The 19,488-nt window shown below is 36.2% G+C and overlaps 2 protein-coding genes across 3 annotated transcripts in view; one reads left to right on the top strand and one right to left on the bottom strand.

Annotated features, from left to right (window-relative positions):
* Positions 1-3,844, top strand: part of LOC5573835 (WW domain-containing adapter protein with coiled-coil homolog) — a 49,017-nt gene extending 45,173 nt beyond the window's left edge. For both annotated transcript variants that reach the window (XM_021851557.1, XM_021851558.1), the window contains exons 8-11: positions 466-704; positions 766-941; positions 1,034-1,161; positions 2,149-3,844. In XM_021851557.1, the coding sequence (XP_021707249.1) occupies positions 466-704; positions 766-941; positions 1,034-1,161; positions 2,149-2,227 (622 nt within the window). In that variant the 3' untranslated portion in view covers positions 2,228-3,844. The remainder of the gene's footprint in view (positions 1-465; positions 705-765; positions 942-1,033; positions 1,162-2,148) is intronic.
* A 13,334-nt stretch (positions 3,845-17,178) lies between these two features.
* Positions 17,179-17,890, bottom strand: LOC5573830 (putative ATP synthase subunit f, mitochondrial). Its single transcript, XM_021851559.1, has one exon. The coding sequence runs from the start codon at positions 17,757-17,759 to the stop codon at positions 17,436-17,438; it is 324 nt and encodes a 107-aa protein (XP_021707251.1). The 5' UTR covers positions 17,760-17,890; the 3' UTR covers positions 17,179-17,435.
* Positions 17,891-19,488: the final 1,598 nt, after the last annotated feature.

Raw genomic sequence — 19,488 nt, forward strand, 5'->3', positions numbered from 1 at the left:
AATAATCACCAGGTTATCAGTTCGGGCCGCAAAATGTAGAAAACGAACGAAAAATCAACAGCAACGAGAAAAGTATCCATCATATTAAGACAAACCCGGGGGCAGTGAGCGAGGGTGAGAAATATTTTTGTTTTGTTTTTTTTTTCTACAAGCAAGCGTTACAGTTTTTGACAGTAAAATACAACGTTTCTGAAGGTGCAGCATTGGAGCAGCCCGATATTTCGTCAAAACCTGCTATGAGGTAGCACTACTAGCAGCTATATGTTCAATCAGCATTAAATGCTCTGCCGTGCTGGCGCATATAATGCTGATTAAATGCCTTTTTAAATGCTTCTTGGTTACTTGGGTATCTACTAAATATCCTAATATAGTTGCAATCCAACCAAAGAATCAAATAAAATTAAAAATACGGCAAACAAAATTGCTCAAATTGATATTCTACAATTCTTTCTCTTCTACCCTCAGGGAACACGCGTTGAACTCGCCGCTGTACAATGTTTCCAACTTGTCGCACCCCTCGACGCCGATGTCGTCCGGTGGCTGTGGCCTCCTGAACCACAGCAATCACCAATCCAACAATCTGAACTCGTCCACTTCGGGGGCAAACCTGAGCGGTGGCAGCAATAGCAGCCAACTGCTCAGTGGGGATGGTCCGCCCACGCCCACCCAAGAAATGGACCTGGTGTTACCGGACCATCGGAAGAGTAAGAGTAAGTGCTGCTCCGAATGGGATAGGGAACTAATCCTATCCGTTTTTTTTTCTAGTGGAAGGTACGAGCACGACCACGACAAGTGCCGTGAGCAGTCTGCAGGGAGTGATGACCTCGTCCCAAAGTGGCCGATCTCAAGGACCGAATCTGACGCCCAGTTTAGCGAAGTACTTCCGTGCCGATTTGATATCCCATGTGACGGGATGGCCGTCGGAAATACTGGAAAAGACGGTAAGTAGCCAATCAAACTACAGAAGCGCGCTAGATAGTAAGACACTAATGCGAGCTAGCTGGCTTGTGCCGTACTGTTCGTTCCGTTTCAGGTTCAGAAAATGTCGGAGGAGGCCCACATTCTCGGTGATCTACAGTGCAGCAAAGTATCGGCAGATTTAAAATGTGCTAGGAGTGTAGTTAGAATAACGGAAATCACGGCGACCCTGCAAGAACAGAAGTGAGTACTTAACATGTTAATCTTTATTTCCTCATTTCAAAATTGTTTAGAGCTCAAATCTATGGCATTCAGTGAATTCTTTGCTTCGAAAATTGCATTTAGTGCAAATTCTTGTGACTACAAAGATTTCATAGTGACTATTCCATAAGTTCTTCAGGAATTTCTTCACAGACTCACCGTAGAACATGTATTAGGAATTCTGATAGTGATCAAATTGCTATTGAATTCTAGAGGTTCATCAGAATATCTTGCAAGATATTGCTGTGTTTCATTTGGTGTTTTTTGCAATAATTTCTTCGTTGTTTTTTTTGAGACTTCTTCAAATTCTCTAGAGTATACCCGGATCTCTGGAGACTGCGGGAATTATTCCTTGTAAAAGCTAAACATGTACTCTTAGAGATATCTTGATGCAATGTTTTGAAGACATTTTTGGAAAAGGGTTTTTGAAGGTTTTGAAGATCTCTTAATTCTGGTGTAATTTTTGGAGTTTTCTTATACAAATAACGGTTCAATTCTTGAATAAATAAAGAAAGATAATCTTGGAGAATATTCTTCGGACTGGCTACTGACTGAGTTCCGAAAGAAAAAACCTAAATATCTTTCTGATGAAAACTGTTGAACATATATAATGTTAATGTAATATTCGTTTTGTCACAAGGAATCCCCTAAGAAATTATCAGAAATGTCCTCTCAGGGCTGATTTCTTCACTTTCGCTTAAGCCGTAAACCACGGTTATGCATATGATTAAACTAGGTTTAAGGTTTAAGAGGGGGTGAAGAAATCGGCCCTTGAAGATATCTGGTTGGATTCTCTGGAGAAGTCTTTTATCTCTGGCATGAGGTCTCTAATATTTAGTTGCTACCAATCCTGAAATTAAATGTTATGTATGAAAGGGAATTCCAAACTCTAATTATGACAAGCGCCTTAAAATTACAGCATTAATTTCTCTAAACTTAACCATCTCTTTTGTTCTTTTCCTATTTCAGAATTATGTATCTACGACAACAAATTCGTAGACTAGAAGAGCTAAAATCGGAAAACTCTTTTATGTCTGATGATCTATAGCGCTATTAAATACAAAGTTAAATTTATATAAAAAATACAGAAAGCCCTACAAAAAAAATGACTAAAACTAGAAATCATCCTTTCTTTTTAAAGGAGGAAAATTACACTAGCTAACTGGGATGCATGTTATACACTGCAATATAAAACCGATCGATACAAAGTTTAAAACATCAACAAATACAGAAACAAATTTAAACACAAAACAAAAGAAAAGTCAAAGTCAAGCTAAACCACACATCAATGTATAAAGCTAGAGGAAAATTTTTAGAAACAATCCTGCTCTGAAATCCACGGAGTCGACAGAATGCGAGGAGACGTTGAAAGCTGAATCATGGAAACACACAAACACTAACGCAAAACACACATACACACCTACATCATAGCCCCTTCCGCATACTCTCAGACACACTCTCATTGATAATTGCGCAGAGATTCACTCGAACACTTACAACATAGCCGTTGGTAATTTCTAGGATGACTGAACATAGGAAGCAAATCGTACGAATCATCAAAGGATATGATTTTAAACTGTTATTATTATTATATTTATATGAAAGATAATGAAGAATAAAGTTTTTGTTCTTTATCCGTTTCAAAAATGCAACTAATCAGATAAAAATGCATCAGAACTTGTTTAATGTTTTCTAAAAATGTTGTAATGGAAAAATATTGTGCATCCGAGTAAACAAAAAAATACAAATCATTCATTCAGTAGCGTAGAGTGATTGAAAGGCAAAAATCATAATAATAATCAGCCCCGCATCTCCCTGTCTTTACAACATAAAACAAAACAAAAGAACTGCATTCATGCCGGGAAGAGGACGTCGGCAATATCTCTACTACACTCTACTAGGGCCTCACGGATGACGATGATGAATGTTGGAAAGTCGCCCTTCCGCGAACTGTTTAGGTAAAAAAAGGAGAAATAAAAAATACGATGAAGAATACATACAACAAACTGAAGGAAACTGATTCACATTAGAAGCACTTTCTAGAGAAAACAAGTAAAAATACAAAAAATGCTAAAAAGTAGTCTAAATATTCATGTATATTTCATTAAACTATAAGTTATGATAAGAACAAAAAAGTAAAAGCGTAAAATCAATTAAATAAAAAACGTTGACAAATGAAACAAGAGAAAAAAAAGAACATCAGAACAAAACGTGTATGAAGGCAGATGAACACATCCGTTTTTAAGCAGCGCTTGACGTGCGTTCAATCCGTCGTCGTTGGAGCAGATGCAATTTTTTTCTTTCTACGAATAAACTTATTGAGGAAGCTCTTGCATGCAGAATAATTCAAACAAACACACAAAACAGAACTAAACCAACCAACCTATCGGGAATTCAAAGTACATACAAAGTAATCTAACTTAACGGAATGTACTAAAAACCATAAAATAAAAGAAATTTACAACTCGAAACGGAAAGTGGACTGATGAGATACCGACTGACGGACCGGACATACACCAGACGAACGGACAGGAAGCAGCAAAATTTTACATCTGGATCCATCTCTTTGATATAACCACAAGAAAACATGGAAACATAAGTCATAGGGAAAAAATAGTAAAGTTTAGTAATATGAAATAATACAACAAAGTATATTTAAATCAAAGTGGAACAGGTGACAGGTGGCTTCTGTTTGGAAGTGTATAGAGAAAACGTCCATAGTCCATAGGCAGTATATCCCTTGTATACGGCCAGGCATTGCAGAATTCGCTCTCATTTGAGTATGAAGCACGATCAAAGCAAGCAAAGAAAAACATCTCATCTGTTGCGGTCCACAGTCTTCAAGGTATCGCAAGTTGTAACAATTCTGATAAATGGAAGCAGCGAACAAGAGCCTCAAAGAGAGAGCGATGATACTGGCACGATAAACAATCCACGAACTTCCAATAGCAATACATAGTGTCCCCCAGGTTTGGAGCATGTTTAGAGGGGTTTTAGCGGAATTTGGGGCAAGTGTGCCACCTTAAGCAAATTGTTCTGTAACATTGCCTAAAGCTTATAAAATCCACCAATTTAGCCTCATGATGTTAGTTTCACATATTTTCATAACCACTGTGCCATTTAAAAAGAAAATAATTTAAAAAAGTATTAGTTTTGGAGCTTCTCAAATATCATCCAAAATAACCTATTTTTCGACACTATGGGGCAAGTGTGCCACCCATATGGGGCAAGACGGCCATCGAATAAACATCGCATGTAATTCTAGTTGTAATGAAATTTTATTTATTTCCTATTAATATTACTTGCAAAGCAGACGCTAATCGATAATTTAAAAAAATAATTTTAAGTTTACCGTGATAAGGGGATGCTTTATAACAAGTTTCAAAACATGCGTAACTCCCTATTACTCAATTCGAATAATTAAAATGGTTATTTTTGACTCCATTCAATACAATATATGTATTACCCTCATATTACGGCAAATATGTATAATATTAAACTAGATCAGCACTAAATAACGGTAAAATATTGATGTAGATATGTAAAACGGTACTTAATAAGCCAAAAACATGTTATCATTGAATATTTTGAGGAAAAATTACTTTGGGGGGCAAAAATGTTAGTTATTCCCCTACTATACTTCAGAAACTACTACCTGTGTCTTATTTTTGGTTTATTATTATGATTTTGTTGATGATGTTTACATTTTTATAAATTTCACTCAAACATTTTTTGTTTATTAAATAGGTGGCACACTTGCCCCAATAAGTATACCTTTCAACAAAACTGGATTTCATATGTAAAACTAAATGTTTGTTTCGTTCAAATGCCACAATAACTTACGCATTTGAATAGCTTCACGATGTACAGTACGTTAGAAAAATCTGTTAATAATTTACCTTTCACCATGCTATTTAGAAACAACGAAATCTTATAAAAATCCACTCAAATTTGATTGTCTTTGCACAAATCGATGTAAATACGTGAAAAACAGAGCAATTTTCATCATATTTTGATCATTGAACTGTGAACTATAAGGGAACCCATTGTTAAGCTTAAAGAGAAAATATATTTTGTAGTTTTTATAAAAAGCAGGGGTGGCACACTTGCCCCTATGGCACACTTGCCCCAAAGTCCGCTATCATGCACTTTTATCCCCCCAATATGATTGAAGTTGTAGCCAGTGTCTGCATATTTCAATATACAGTCAACAACGCCGATCCTCAGTAGGCTCCGTCATCGTTGAATTCTTCTTTGTGTGAATGTTTGTTTGACAATACATGCACGAATCTGGTAGAACGTGCATTCAGTTTTTCAATTACTTTTGCTACACTAATTCTCATCCACTACTGACATTCAAATTCAATTTCACTAGTGAAAAAAATCATTTCCGTCAGAATACCCCACGAAACATCCGCAAATTGCAAAAGTTGTATTTTTTATTAAAAGACAATCATGATTCATCAACTGGAGGTATCACATTGCCGTTTTCTTACACCAGTAATATAAAATTCATTTGTAATTTTTTATATTCAATTTTCAATTTCAGTGCCTCTAGGTGAAACTGAATTTTGAAATGACACCAACAGTGGGTGAAACTGAATGTGTGCGTGTGTTGCACCCACTCTCTTTCTCGTCGCATTCGCACTCGAAGTCAGATTGGCTTCTTGCTAGCGGAGTTTGTTTTTGTTCGTTTTCGCACTGATCGGGTATCATTCGGCTGAATTTTTACGACACTGGTTGTAGCAGTTAGAGATGGTCGGGTTTCACATTTTTCAAACACGAACCCGACCCGTACCCGACTTATTTTATTTCTTCAAACCCAGACCCGAACCCAAAAATTTTCGCTGTGCAAACCCGAACCCGCCCCGAAACCCGAAAAATCTGTAGGAAAAACCCGAATTGTAAAGATGGTAAATTCATCGTTTCTGATGCATAGGGAAGTTTGAGGATGTTGGTCTGTTCAAAATTTTCACCAAACCCGACCTAAACCCGAGTCAAACGCGACTTGTTGTAAGCCCGAACCCGACCCGTACCCGATAATTTCATAGTCTTCAAACCCGAGACCTGACCATCTCTAGTAGCAGTACACGGTAAAAAATAAGCACCATACTATCAATAGTTCTGCACTTGGTTTCGCACTACTGTTAAATCTTGACAAAATCAAGGTAACAGCACTTGAATTAAACGTTGCATGTTTTGATTTGAAATAAAAAAAAAGTTAAAATAAACATTTCCGCCTGACCGAGATTTGAACCACTAATCTTCGGAGTGCAAGTCTAGTGTCTTACCTCGACACCAACTCGCATCTGTTGAAAGGGGTTGAGTTGATCTCAATCAGTTTCTACAACGAGCTGTCAATGATTGCTTTCATACAAAAGACATGATGTTCAAAATCAACGACTTTTCACTTCAGAGTCTAGTTCTAGAGACAGTAGAGCAAATCCAAAGTTGAAACCCTTCAAATCATGGTGATTGTTGTTTTGAATTGAGTCAAGTGATCAATCTATTCAATCGAACGTGCTGATTTTTTATTGTGTATACGATAAACAGTCTCTCATAATTGGGTTAATTCTACGAGTGGCGTGAGGTGACAATTGTCGGTGTCGTATAACGAGGTGACAATTCTCGACTCGAGTGAAGTGACTCGCCGTGCAAACAGTGTTGCCACATTTTTTCCGAATCTCATCTGTGATTTCGGCCAAAAAAATCTTTTTTATCTTAGGTCAACCTCCAAAAATCTTGGTGAAAATCTGTGTCGTGCAAAAATACAAAATTTATGTTTTTAGATCGAGAAGAACCTTTGCAAACGTATTATTACACGCTGTAAACTAGACTATCGAAATGCATACATTTTTGTGCTTATTCTGCACGGCGTGTGAGGTGAGACGGCTCGAATGAGGTGACAATTGTCGACTCGCTCCCATTTGATTAGCATTCGTCGTCTCACGTCACTCGCGGTGAGAGCGACTCGTCTCGACTCATACGCCGCGCAGAATAAGCACATTTGCCTTATGCAAGGTGGAACGGTTATTGCAATACGAACGCTTTATGTATTGTTTTAGCATCAACTCACATCAAGGCGTCGTTAGGCGCGTGGTATACGCACGGGCATAACGATCGCAAAGTCCTTGGTTCGATTCTAGGTTGCCGCGAGGACATTTTATTGTTTCCAAAGTTTGGTTTCATAAGGCAAAGCTATAAACTTCAACCCGTTTATTGTGACGAATTTTCATGAGTGATTCCTATGTATTTCGATAGCCCATTTGCCTGAGTGTAGTAATTTAAAGATGCATAATTACTTCTAAAAGTTCAAATAGTTAAATTTTTGAGAAAAAATGAACAGAGTAATGGCATTTCTGCTTTATATATTCCAAAACTGGGTGCTTAACTCGTGAAATATCCTAAAATCTTAAAAATCTGTTTTATCCCAAAAATCTTTGATCTGTGATAACAGATATCTGTAGGCAAAAACAGAAAAAAATCTGTGTAATTACAGATAAATCTGTGTATGTGACATCACTGCGTGCAAATCAAATGGAGAATCACTTCACTCGAGTCGAGAATTGTCACCTCGTTATACGATACCGACAATTGTCACCTCACGTCAGTCGTAGAATAAACCCAAATGTGCAGCATATTATGATAGTTACAGAGAGCGATACGTGAGAGGTTTTCTCAATTTTCTCAGGATTCAATCCCTGTATAGGGTTTATATAATTAAACGGCTTGTCAGCATTATATCTGCCACAAATCAACATTTTGGCAAAATACTCGGCTTATTGGTTACCTGGGTTGGGTTATTATTGCAGTAAAAGTTGCCTAATGTTCAAATGCCGCAAAAAGAAAAATAATATCGAACCCACCATGAGTTATGAGCATTGAAAGATTTTACAGTATTTCACTTAACACTTCAGTCGTCGTGTAGTTGTATTTTGTACAACACTGGCGAAAAAACCTCGCTTTTCATTCACAACAGCAGCGTGGTGGTTCTAAAGGTAGCAAACCACGCGACGACTGGAAGCTTAAATTTGGTTATAACTTCAGAATCACAAGAGTTACAAACTTTCAATGTTCAGCAAAAAAAAAACGTGTATCATTACTTCCTCTACAACTCTTCTTAAGATCACATTCACGTAAAACTGTAAACTAAAAAAAACCGTTTGCGTTAAAATTGAAACTTGAATAATGGTCACCCTAATTAGCTTTTTTCTTAGAAGATGCAAAACTCAATCACGCATAACTTCTCTGAAGACATCATACGTCTAAAATCGACGAGAACGGAGAGAACACTTTTTCCCTCAAATTGTCGATTAGGACCATTGAGCAGTGGGATTTGAACTAGCGATCGTCGTTGGTCTTTTTAAATAGCTGTGCGTTTACCACTACGGTTATTTACATCCTCTACACTGAGCCAACTCCCTCGTTCAATGCTATATGGTAGTCATATAAATCTGCACTATTAGATTTTCCTATGAAAGTAACCGAAGAACGAAAATGTATATTTGAAGTTATATGCGTAACATATGAGATGGCTCTTCTGTATCCATGTCAGTGTTATATGCAAATATATTACGATCTACGAACCGCGCGAGCAGGTGAATATCATTTGCATATTTAGTAAATGCTATCGTAATCAAACTGAATATTTATATGTAAAAGCAATATCTTCTGAGTGCATCCAATGTACTTTTTATTGATACTTCGAGTAGTTGAAACAAAATATCAACAAATAACAAAAGTTGTTTTTTTTTTTTGTAAATAATTTTGTTTCCAATTCATTATTTACGTGTTATTATTAATAACTTCTAATGTTTAATTCCTTTTGTTTGTCCACCTATGAAAAAGCTCAGCATCTTGTCTAATGCATTGCCGTTCACGGAGTCGGGTGTCCTTGAATGTTCACTATTTTCCTTCAAAATAAACAAATTCAAATTCGGCGTCAACATTTTCTGTTCAGTAATATTTTGTTAAAAACATATAAAGCTTGAACTTACTTTCCATCGCCAATAAGACCTTAATCTCAAATGTTTGATCCTAACAATTTCCAATGCGCCGCTTCCATTTTTTAAATGAAACCTTGAGTAGAACATTCTGCAAACTTAAAAAAGAACAATTCAAACCAAACTTCATAATCAAACCAATGATACTAAACTTACCATTCTAAATTAAAAGATAATAAACAAACTATTCTTATTTTGCTAATTTTTCAGTAAATTTTCTGGTTTGCATCTGTTGCACTCACTGGGTAAAATCATAGTGATAATATGAAGAATACGCATATAACAAACGCGATGTCATTGTAGTCGTCGAAACTATGTACGAAACATGTACCGGTTATATGTCTGATGCATATAGCTTCACTGAAAGCCAATGACTATAATGTTCATTAGGACTCCATTGAATCAAAAGAACTTTGCAGATGATACGCATAGGAATCCATATAATTTTTAAGCAACAAGGATGCAGTTGAATTATATGAAGTTTCTAATAAATTTGCCTGTTCGTTTTATTTCAGTGTAACCTAAGCAATAGACTGATCCAAATTTTGAAATGTTTGCTCCCCTACACTGAAATGATTCTATAAGTTATTTTTATCAGGATTTCCCAGTAGATTTCACTGCCTGCTCGACTTTTGAGTTTCAATTGCAACCATATAATCAACATAGATAAAGCAGGTCGAATGTAACATAAGTCAAATAAGTAGTAAGTGCATTGATTGATGGTAATATTATAAAATTCAATAATATACTTGGTACATGCAGTGCATATAACTTTATCAAGCTTGGAGTCATCGTGGCTTCTATATGCGCGTAGTGCATATTGAATGAATCATTTGCGCAAGGACAGGAAGATGTTATTGTGGTCTGCTCGTACCGTGATATGTTTACCTCACGTTTTTTTCCAATCCTCTAAGTGGTAAGTTCATTATTTACTGCAAATGCATAATGCTAAAACAAAACTTTTTATTTTTACAGAATTGCGAGGCACTAATTTAGACCTATCCCGTTCCATGGATCTGGTACTGGATGTTTGTTTCATGCTGTTACAAATTGGTAATTACATTTAACAATCTCTATACAGAAAATAATTTGTGCTCATATATCCACAGAAAAAAACATCTGGGGCCCTATTCCGGATTTCACTCACGGTGACAAATAGGTTAAGTGATCACTTTCCTATTACGGATATCACCTAAGTGAAAAAATGTGGAGAAGTTCATCGCAAGTGATCGCGCGCATGAACACGAGCTATTACGAATGGCACGCTACCCGGCGAAGATCGACAAAAGCAATCACTTGAAGTGGAAACTTTTCACCGCCGTTCGGGTAGGTGAAGAGTTGTCACGTAAAAAAAAAACAAGTTTAAAACAGCATTTTTTATGCTTTTTGTTTAACAAAAATTATGTTTTTGTTATTCGTGGAAGCAGAACACTATATTTAGTCCCGATTTGCTGTTAAAAAGTAATGTATTGGCCTTTATTTTTTGTGGGAAAGTGAGGCAAGAATCGAACAAAACATTTTTTTTCCGCTCGTTATACGCAAAGGAAAGAAAGGTCAACTCAAACGGGAGTCGCTGTAGAAAATTTCTGCTTATTGACAGAAATCTCATGAACATTTTTGTAATTGCAAATTAGACAATAGATGTGGGCCTACACATGTAAAAAAAATGTAGCGGAATAATAACTACGTAGTTGGAGCTACTGGAGGAGGCTCAAAAACATAAATTGTTTCATTGTTAACTTCAAATTTCTTGACCGAAAGGATCATGATATTTTCAACAAAGAGCTATATTTCAATTTACATTTCTTCTCAACTGGGTACTGCCATTAAAGAAAACTTAAATCATTGAACAGTTCTGAATAGATTTGAATTTCACCCGCATCGAGATAAGCGATTACTTTTCTGTTCAGCAGTAAACCAGCCTTTTTTCAATAAACTCCCAGATAAAAAGTTTATTGAAAAAAAGGACTACAACGAATCATTGTACATGAAAATCGAAAGATGTGGATTTTATCTCTTCTATCCAACTCTAAAAAAGTTTCTGATTCAAAATAATAAAATTAGCATAGTTTTAGTTGTTGTTTACAAAGTATTGAGCTAGATCTTCTGCCGATAAGCGCTCCGTACTTTAAAAAAAACATTTAATATTTTAAGCGTTATAGACAATTAAAAGCTGATAAATTGATCTATCTCGAAATGTATTCAAGATTCACTATAATTGAAGTCCTGTTTGCGTTCACCACTATTTAAAATAGATTAAAGTATTTAGTAGTCGACAAAACCCTTTTTCTAATTCTCTACCAAACCAGTAAATCCTTGCCTATGAAATTCAAAAGACATCCCACGCTTGTTGGAACACAAATGCAATTCTTGTTAGACTTATCTCATGTTCTACATAATCAATTAAAACTGTTAAGTCATTCGAATTATTGATTATAATTTGGATAATCTGATTGAAATTTAATAGTTCATATCCGCGCGAAAGTTTCAAATCTACTTTCAAAATCGCACCAAACAAACCTGTATTTTAATCTTTATGTAATTATCGATACATTGATTCAAAATTGAACAATTCTTATCAGACAAATAATAAATGAAGACATTTCATGTTCAAAAACCATTCAACGCAACTAGTGACTATTCGTGGCATCTCACTATAAATAAAAAGCTATTATGAATACCACTTCACTGCAGTTGTCACTCCACTGAGTTCATTTTCAATCACTTCACCGTCCGTGACAACGGGAATAGAGCAAAACAAGTGAAGTGACTGGAAGGTGAAGTGTAAGTGAGCGTGAAAGTGATATTCAGAATAGGGCCCCTTGATCACATTCATACGATTGATGTGCTCAACCCCAATCTTGGACAAAACCCCGTGATCAAATGTGAGAGTTAAGATGCCAAAACCTCTGTTGTTGAAGTTAAAGTGCCCATGTTCGACCAGTAAAATTTTGAAAATGTTTTTAAACTGCGTTTTATTTTATCGCTAAAAAGAGTATATATTATTGATAAATATTATAGTTACAAATAAAATTGAAATAATTTGTATATGTAATTAATTGAATTTGCAAATCTAGATCTATCAGTTTAGCAAATAATTCGCACAGGGCACGGCCAATATAAATGTACCACACTTGCTTTTTGCTCATATCATGTGGTTTCCATATAACTCTGAACGATGGTTTTTACTCTTAGGTTTGTACTATTAGATTTTCCAATAGTGCAAAATTATATGCGTTGCATATAACAATAATCAAGAATATTAGCTCTGTGCTTAAACGGTGTCAATTATGATAAAAATCATTTTCCCAAAATTTGAAGTGAATTGGAAGAAATTTGGTTGTGCACACGCCATTTGAAGTTTATATGGAAATTACTATGAAAAAGACAAAGCTTTTGTGTTCAGTCCTCTGACTGCTCGAAATAATAATCTATGGAAAAGTGAACATACTCTTCTCAAGTGAAATCTTTCCAGCTACAACTTTGCCGAAGACCACACTTTGATGGGACGTAAGGATAATTTGTTATTATTGAGCTTGAGCTTGATTGGCCGCCCGTGGTTGCTACTCCAGTATCACCAGATCAGCTGCACTTACACAAGGAACCAACCAGATGACTGCTTGGGATTAACAGGCACCCTCAGTGTATAATTGCTGGTGATCTTCTATTTTTAGGCAACAATGGTGCCTGCCACGTCAGAATGCAGACCAATGAGGGGAAGGGGAAGGAATTGATGATGCATTCAACTGGCTCCCACGGTTGACACTAGGCACTATTTTTTTTATTACACGACGTTGATCAACTATTTCTATACAAAAATCACGTTTATAAAATGAATGCTCGAACATTGTTTGACGATAATAATTTATCATCAGGGGCTATCCCTTGACGTTACTAGCTCCACTATTGGAACATTAACCCTAATACTCGACAATATTAATTAAAATATTAGACAATATTTCAAGGCCGGTAGCGAGTCACTTTTTAGTGACTTGGTCACTTTTTTTAGGGGCCTATTTTGTAAATCGAGCAGATTCATGTGACTCGTCTGTATTCATTGTCGATCAAAGCAAGCATGCATATTTCAGATGTCACCCGTCGACTCCCATAGTAATCCAGTCACATAGAGTGACAACTGTCGAAAATCTCGAGTGACAGAGCTGAGTCGAGTGTTTTTTTCGGTCGACAGTGACTCTAGTCGAGTCATTTTGATCGATTCGACTTTTAAAATAGACCCCTTAAGCCAGTCACTTCAAAGTCTCTTTTTTGAAACACTTTCAACTAAAGTCACTTTTTTCGTCAAAAAGTCACTTTTTTCAACTATTTTGAGCAAAACTTTCTGGAGAAATTATAAATCGGCTTATTACAATTTTGGCTACATGTCAAGTTAGATCATCACCAGAACAAATTCATGTCAGTATCAAAATATTGGCTCATGGTTTGCTTGTAAAAAAAAAGCTTGGACAAAATGTTATCTTTCATAGAGTGTAAGTTCATTTTTATAAAACTGAAGGTTTAAATATTTAGTATTATTTTTAAAAAATCTTTTATTAATTTTTTTATATCTTGTGGTGGATAATTAGATGTTTATCTTCTATTGCCGAACACTACATTTTAAAATATATATCCTCATTATTCTCTTTGTCTTCGAAATTCGTTTTATTAACCAAACCATCCTGATACAACGCACATTAGCTTTTTAAGATTTTACAAAATCTATAATATAGGTTTTTAACACTGAAACGCAAAACAAAGAATAATTATTTATTGTTCTTTTTGACAGCAAAAACTTATCATACTTCTTAGGACAGACTTTATTTGCAATCCAAATCTTTAAATATGACCAGATAGATCTTAGCTAAAGTTTACACTAAGGGTTTTTCTGTCGACGTATCGCGTTATTTAAAAAACGACAATCATAACAAAACATTGTTTTTCACGGAAATAAAAAAAAAAATGGCTTAGGTTTTTTTGTCGTCGTTTTTTTTTAATAAAGCAAGTTTTTATGCGTTACTGCGTAAAAAATCCAGTGTACTTCCTTTTTTATTATGCATATATTATTTATTAATAGATGCTTAATTTAGGAATGTACTTTATCAATTGTTTCTAAACTTTAATTTTTAAAGAACCTTCTTCGAAGTTTTTTGCGAATGATACCAAAACATATTTTTATGGGTTAACAAATAAGAATGTTAATACAGAAATGCTTCAAAGAGTTGATCGTCTTCATTGAATCGTTTACGAAATTATGCACGCTTTCTTCACAGAAATGTTTGGTGTCGGATCCTCTTCTTGGCTGTTTGATTCATTTTTGCAGGATGTTTTTTTTTTGAAAGCCACAGAGTATATATTTGACAATAATATGCGCGCGATTTAAGTATTTTTATTGCATAGTTAATTACAATTCGACCGACTATAAACCCCAATGTCAAGTGAATCATAAAAGTGTCCAATTAATTTTGATTGAAATATAAAAAGCTTAGTGCTAATAATTACTTTAAGAGAAAACTCAGAAGAACAGCCTATTAAGCCTATCGTCTCTATGCTAAATGTCCATTCGGCCAAACGTACCTCCCATTCAACATACTGATGGAACATTTCAATGAAACTCAGGCTTATGTCATTCATTTGTTCTCTCTTATTCGGCGTTCGAAGCAAAGTGAATCATGAAAGTGCCCAAGTAGCTCTGCACCCCATTACATTTTCCGTAATCTTGATCTAGTTACACACAACTTTGACCTTAGTTGGTAGAAGCGTTAAAGTAGAATCTAATAAAGCTAAATAGAAAGTACTCTTCTGTGAATATTACATTTGACGGAACTTCATCTATACACTTATAATTTTTATAGGCTGTATCTTGAATTCTTATCGACTTGAAGTAATTGAAAAGTTTTGGGATCTACACAGTTTATAATGGATTCCATTTTTAGCGGCCTTTAAGGTGTCATTTTTTAGGAGTTTGGATGGAAATGTGAAATGGCAAATATTTTGATTTCACAAATGTTACAAATTCTTACATACATTTACAACATAAAATACTTGGGTGATCTTTTGAAAATCTTCTAAATAAAGGATTAATAATGTAAAGGTTAATTTATCTGTTTGAAAAAAATTTAGGCAATAACTTGAAATATTGGGAGTACAATAAAATATTCCAAATATGGTACTCAACTAGACCTGCTACCTGGACTAGATCATATAGAATATTCACTATCATATTGGATATTGATCGTAAAACAGTATAATATAAGTAATTGAAATAAAACCGATTACGGTCTCATTTTCAAGTCACTTTTAGTCACTTTTCCGAGGATCAAAAGTCACTTTTTAGTCACTTATTTCTCAAATCTGGTCACTAAGGGGCCTATTTTGTAAATCGAACAGATTCATGTGACTCATCTGTATTCATTGTCGATCAAAGCATGCATGCATTTCAGATGTCACCCGTCGACTCTCATAGTAATCCAGTCACATAGAGTGACAACTGTCGAAAAACTCGAGTGACAGAGCTGAGTCGAGCGAATTTTTCGGTCGACAGTGACTCCTGTCGAGTCATTTTGATCGACTCGACTTTTAAAATAGACCCCTAAAATAACTTTTTTCGGTATCACTTTTTGTTACCAGCCCTGATATTTTGATAACAACTGCAAGCACCACTTATTGGACATTCAATCAATCATTTTTTTTCTGGAAATCAATGTTGAAGTATGAAGATTTATTTTTGTCACTATGACCTAATAATTCAGATATTTTTTTTTATTTTGATAGATTCCCCATTTGATTTTGAACACTCTTCAATACTAATTATCTAGGTGCCGCTGATTGTGTGTAAAACGTGAAAGGGGACCGCAGATCTAAACACGTTGGGAACCATTGCAGTGCAATGAACATTCTCGAAAACTTATTCATATAGACTCAAGTCAAAAAAGTATACAAACTTACTTTATCGATCCTACGTGTTTCGCAGACGAAATCCTACACGTTTTGCTCTGAATCAACACGTTTTTTTTTTTCACTTTTAGAACGTTTAATTTTTGGATTTGCAAAAAGACGAAAGTAAGATTTTCAATTTTCGCAATCTAACCACTACTTTCGACGCCTCGCTGTATGGAGAGACGACTTAACCACGAATCAAAAGAAAACACTACTTGAGTCGATTTTACACTGGTAGAAAAACGTCGCAAGTAACTGAATAAAACGGGTTATCATTTTGTCATAAAATTCTTGTGTGAAATAATAGGAACTCTATAGTTTTTGAAAGCGAGCTTGCAAAATTTAAGCTATGTACCTACACGTCGAAAAAATGTTAAAAAGGTGATTCATTTTAAAACAGTTTTAGAAGACAGGTTGTGATTCTTCTGAATTAATTTTCTCAAAATCGTATGGAAATTACTTACGTCGATTTGAAAAAGTAATCCAACATTGCTTTGGTGTTGAGTGAAAACAAGGGTTTTAGAAACAATGTAAAACAATAATGTTAGTTGATCTTTTGAAACAGTTATTTACTGACTTCTGGTAATTACAGTCAACTCTCCATAACTCGATATAGGAGAGACCATTGAGTTATAGAACACAAAACCAAATCCAAGCGCCCATCGTGGTAGCCATGAAAACCACCTTTTTACTATGGATACCAAGATATAGAATATCGAGTAAGAGAGAATTGGCTGTATAATCTTACCCAGACCATTCACAGCAGTAAGTGTAAATGTTTAAGGAAATAGTGTCTTATTCCATTCAACACCTAGAATAAAAAAAAACTTGGGAAAGATTCGAAAGATTTCGAGCTATGACCCGGTTGCCCTCATATTTGTAAATCCAGTAGAAGATTTTGAAAAATTTTCATTTTCATAATATCGAGATAATCTCAGTCATATTAGAAATAAAATTATAAAGCTACTACAATTAACTATTGCAATTTTATTAAAAATATAAATAAGAGAAAACATTTTTACACTTAATTTTCGAAGGATCAATTCAGGAGCAGTGACCACCATTTGACAGAAAAACGAAATTTCCGCTACATTTTCACATCTTTATTTTTCGCGAATTATGTAATTTATTTTACTCTCCGAACCAAATTGGCAGATTTTCAGCATCCGCCTGCCAATCTACGCCTAATTTCTATCTCCCACAAGCCGGAACCACCCACCGGATCCTGCCAAAATTGTTCTCCGCGGATCGCGCTTATGTAATGAACTGATGGATGGGGTTCCGCTTACTGCCCTGCTACCAGGGGCCGGGTGCCTTCGTTTAGTGGTACTTGTAGTTCCTGTGGTGCTTCAGCTTGCCATAGTTGATGGCGTAGAAGAACACCATTCCTCCGACGATGACCTGGAAGAACGGGGCAATTCCCATCCGCTTCGGCTGCCAGTACTTGTGTTGCCATCTCCAGAAGGCACGGCTCACGGCACCAGCGGCAGCCTTCGGGTTCTTGTCACGGCGGCCAAACCAAGCACCCAACTCGTTCAACTTCACCTGGCCCAACGGGGTATCCGGCTTGCCGTAGTAGCGGGCAGGATCGTAAGGTCCATGGACCTTCGGGTTGTACTCCGCCGGATAATCACCGAAAGCCATCGCGCACTCTTTTCAGCAGCAGTTCACTTGATCGACGAAGATTCCGCAAATGGAGGGTGCGTGTTGTCTCTGGCACTTTTCGTGGTTAGACTGCAAAGTGACAGCGCTTTGGATGGGCGAGCTGCCGATGATGAGTGATGTTCGAAATTTCGATGATGACAGATTAGCGTGAGAAAAACGAACAGAATGGTCATGCGTGAGAATCGTTGCGAGTGAGAGATTTTGTGGAGTAAATAGGGTCCTAAAGCCCTGTCTCAATTTTAGTACCAAACGCGTAAGTTTAGGGCAGAAACACATGTTTACTCAATTTTTAGTTGATTTTCATTGGTTTAAGTACAAAAAACATTTTTTTATGATTTTGTCACACCTTTTGGTTTAAACTCAAATGTTGGGTATATTTTGTTTTCCGTGTCCCTTCCGAAATGTCAGATAGGAACAACCCCAGTGTTCAAACTATATGCCCTGTGGCATTTTTGTCGAAAAAGTGAATGTCAAACAAGATCACAAGTGTCAAGGTTCATATTCGAAACCATTTTTAAAATTGAAGTTTAAAAATGTTATAGCCGTTATTTGAGCTGGAAAACTTGCTAAAGTAGTTGCAATAACATGCTCTTTCGTATTATTACATAAAAACAAGAATTCATTAAACATTTTAGGACCCAATTGAGGGGCCCATAAATTAATATTAATGGCCGGTACGCTGATCATAAGTATACTGTGCAAAAGGATAGGACAAGAAACGGTCAAGGAATGATTCCGCTACCGAAATTACTTTAGCTGTATGCAGCTGAGAAGTAGAGCTGGTTTCATAACGTCGGTAACGCCTGCCGTACAAATCAAAGGGAGCTGTCACTTTTCCGAACGGAAAAATGTGCCGCTCAATGGACCGATGCACGAGTTTGTTGAAGAGCTAGTCCGCTAAGACCACGCAGATCCCGTCCACATCCGATTGCAAATCATAAAGAAATACAATACAGTAGATGTTTCCTTCAACTGGGCAGCTAACTGACTGATACCTCAATCAGCAGCTGCAACTCTCTTTATTCATTCCAGGTATATATTTACAATTCAATCGCACTTATCCAAATATCATACCTCTCGATAAATCTTCCACACTTTTACCTACGACGACGCATGCTTCTCAACCGACGATTCTTCTACCTGAGGTGCGACACTATCTCCACAGACAAACAGACGTCACACTCTCATCATTTTGCATCGACCACCTTTTTAACGGTCGCTTCAAAAATATGGTAGGTGGCCAATCCGCCACCTGCAGCGCTCGCATCGTTTTTGTTCGCGTTTGACGTTTATACACTACCGCCATCTGTTGGCCTGTCGGCCAAACACACTAATTTTAGCATTGGGCGTACATGTCCTCGTGACTATGATTTTAACCGAGATTTGTTCTAAGTGTTACGTCTGTTTGTCTGTGCTATCTCTATTCCAACAGAGTTCTCTATTTTGACGTTTGAGCGGTGCCGAATTCACTTGTTTCCATGGTAACATAAATAACACGGCACCGCTAAAACGTCAAAGAATGAACGCGTGCATTGATCCATTATTCCGCAAGTAAAAGTGACATTTCGCTCATACTGAATCAGCTGTCAAAATTACTTGCACAGGAAAAAATGCTGTGGTAAAAATAACTATTTTAGCTGACTACGCCCGTTCTTGAAACTACCATGCAATTTCAGACCAATTTACTATGTTTACGGTATATCCCACC

Source organism: Aedes aegypti, chromosome 3 (assembly GCF_002204515.2).
Source record: "Aedes aegypti strain LVP_AGWG chromosome 3, AaegL5.0 Primary Assembly, whole genome shotgun sequence".
In the NCBI taxonomy this organism is placed as follows: domain Eukaryota; kingdom Metazoa; phylum Arthropoda; class Insecta; order Diptera; family Culicidae; genus Aedes; species Aedes aegypti.

Bases quoted from the DNA above. Each gene is read 5' to 3' on its own strand.
- LOC5573830 (XM_021851559.1), bottom strand. From the start codon at position 17,759: ATGGCTTTCGGTGATTATCCGGCGGAGTACAACCCGAAGGTCCATGGA.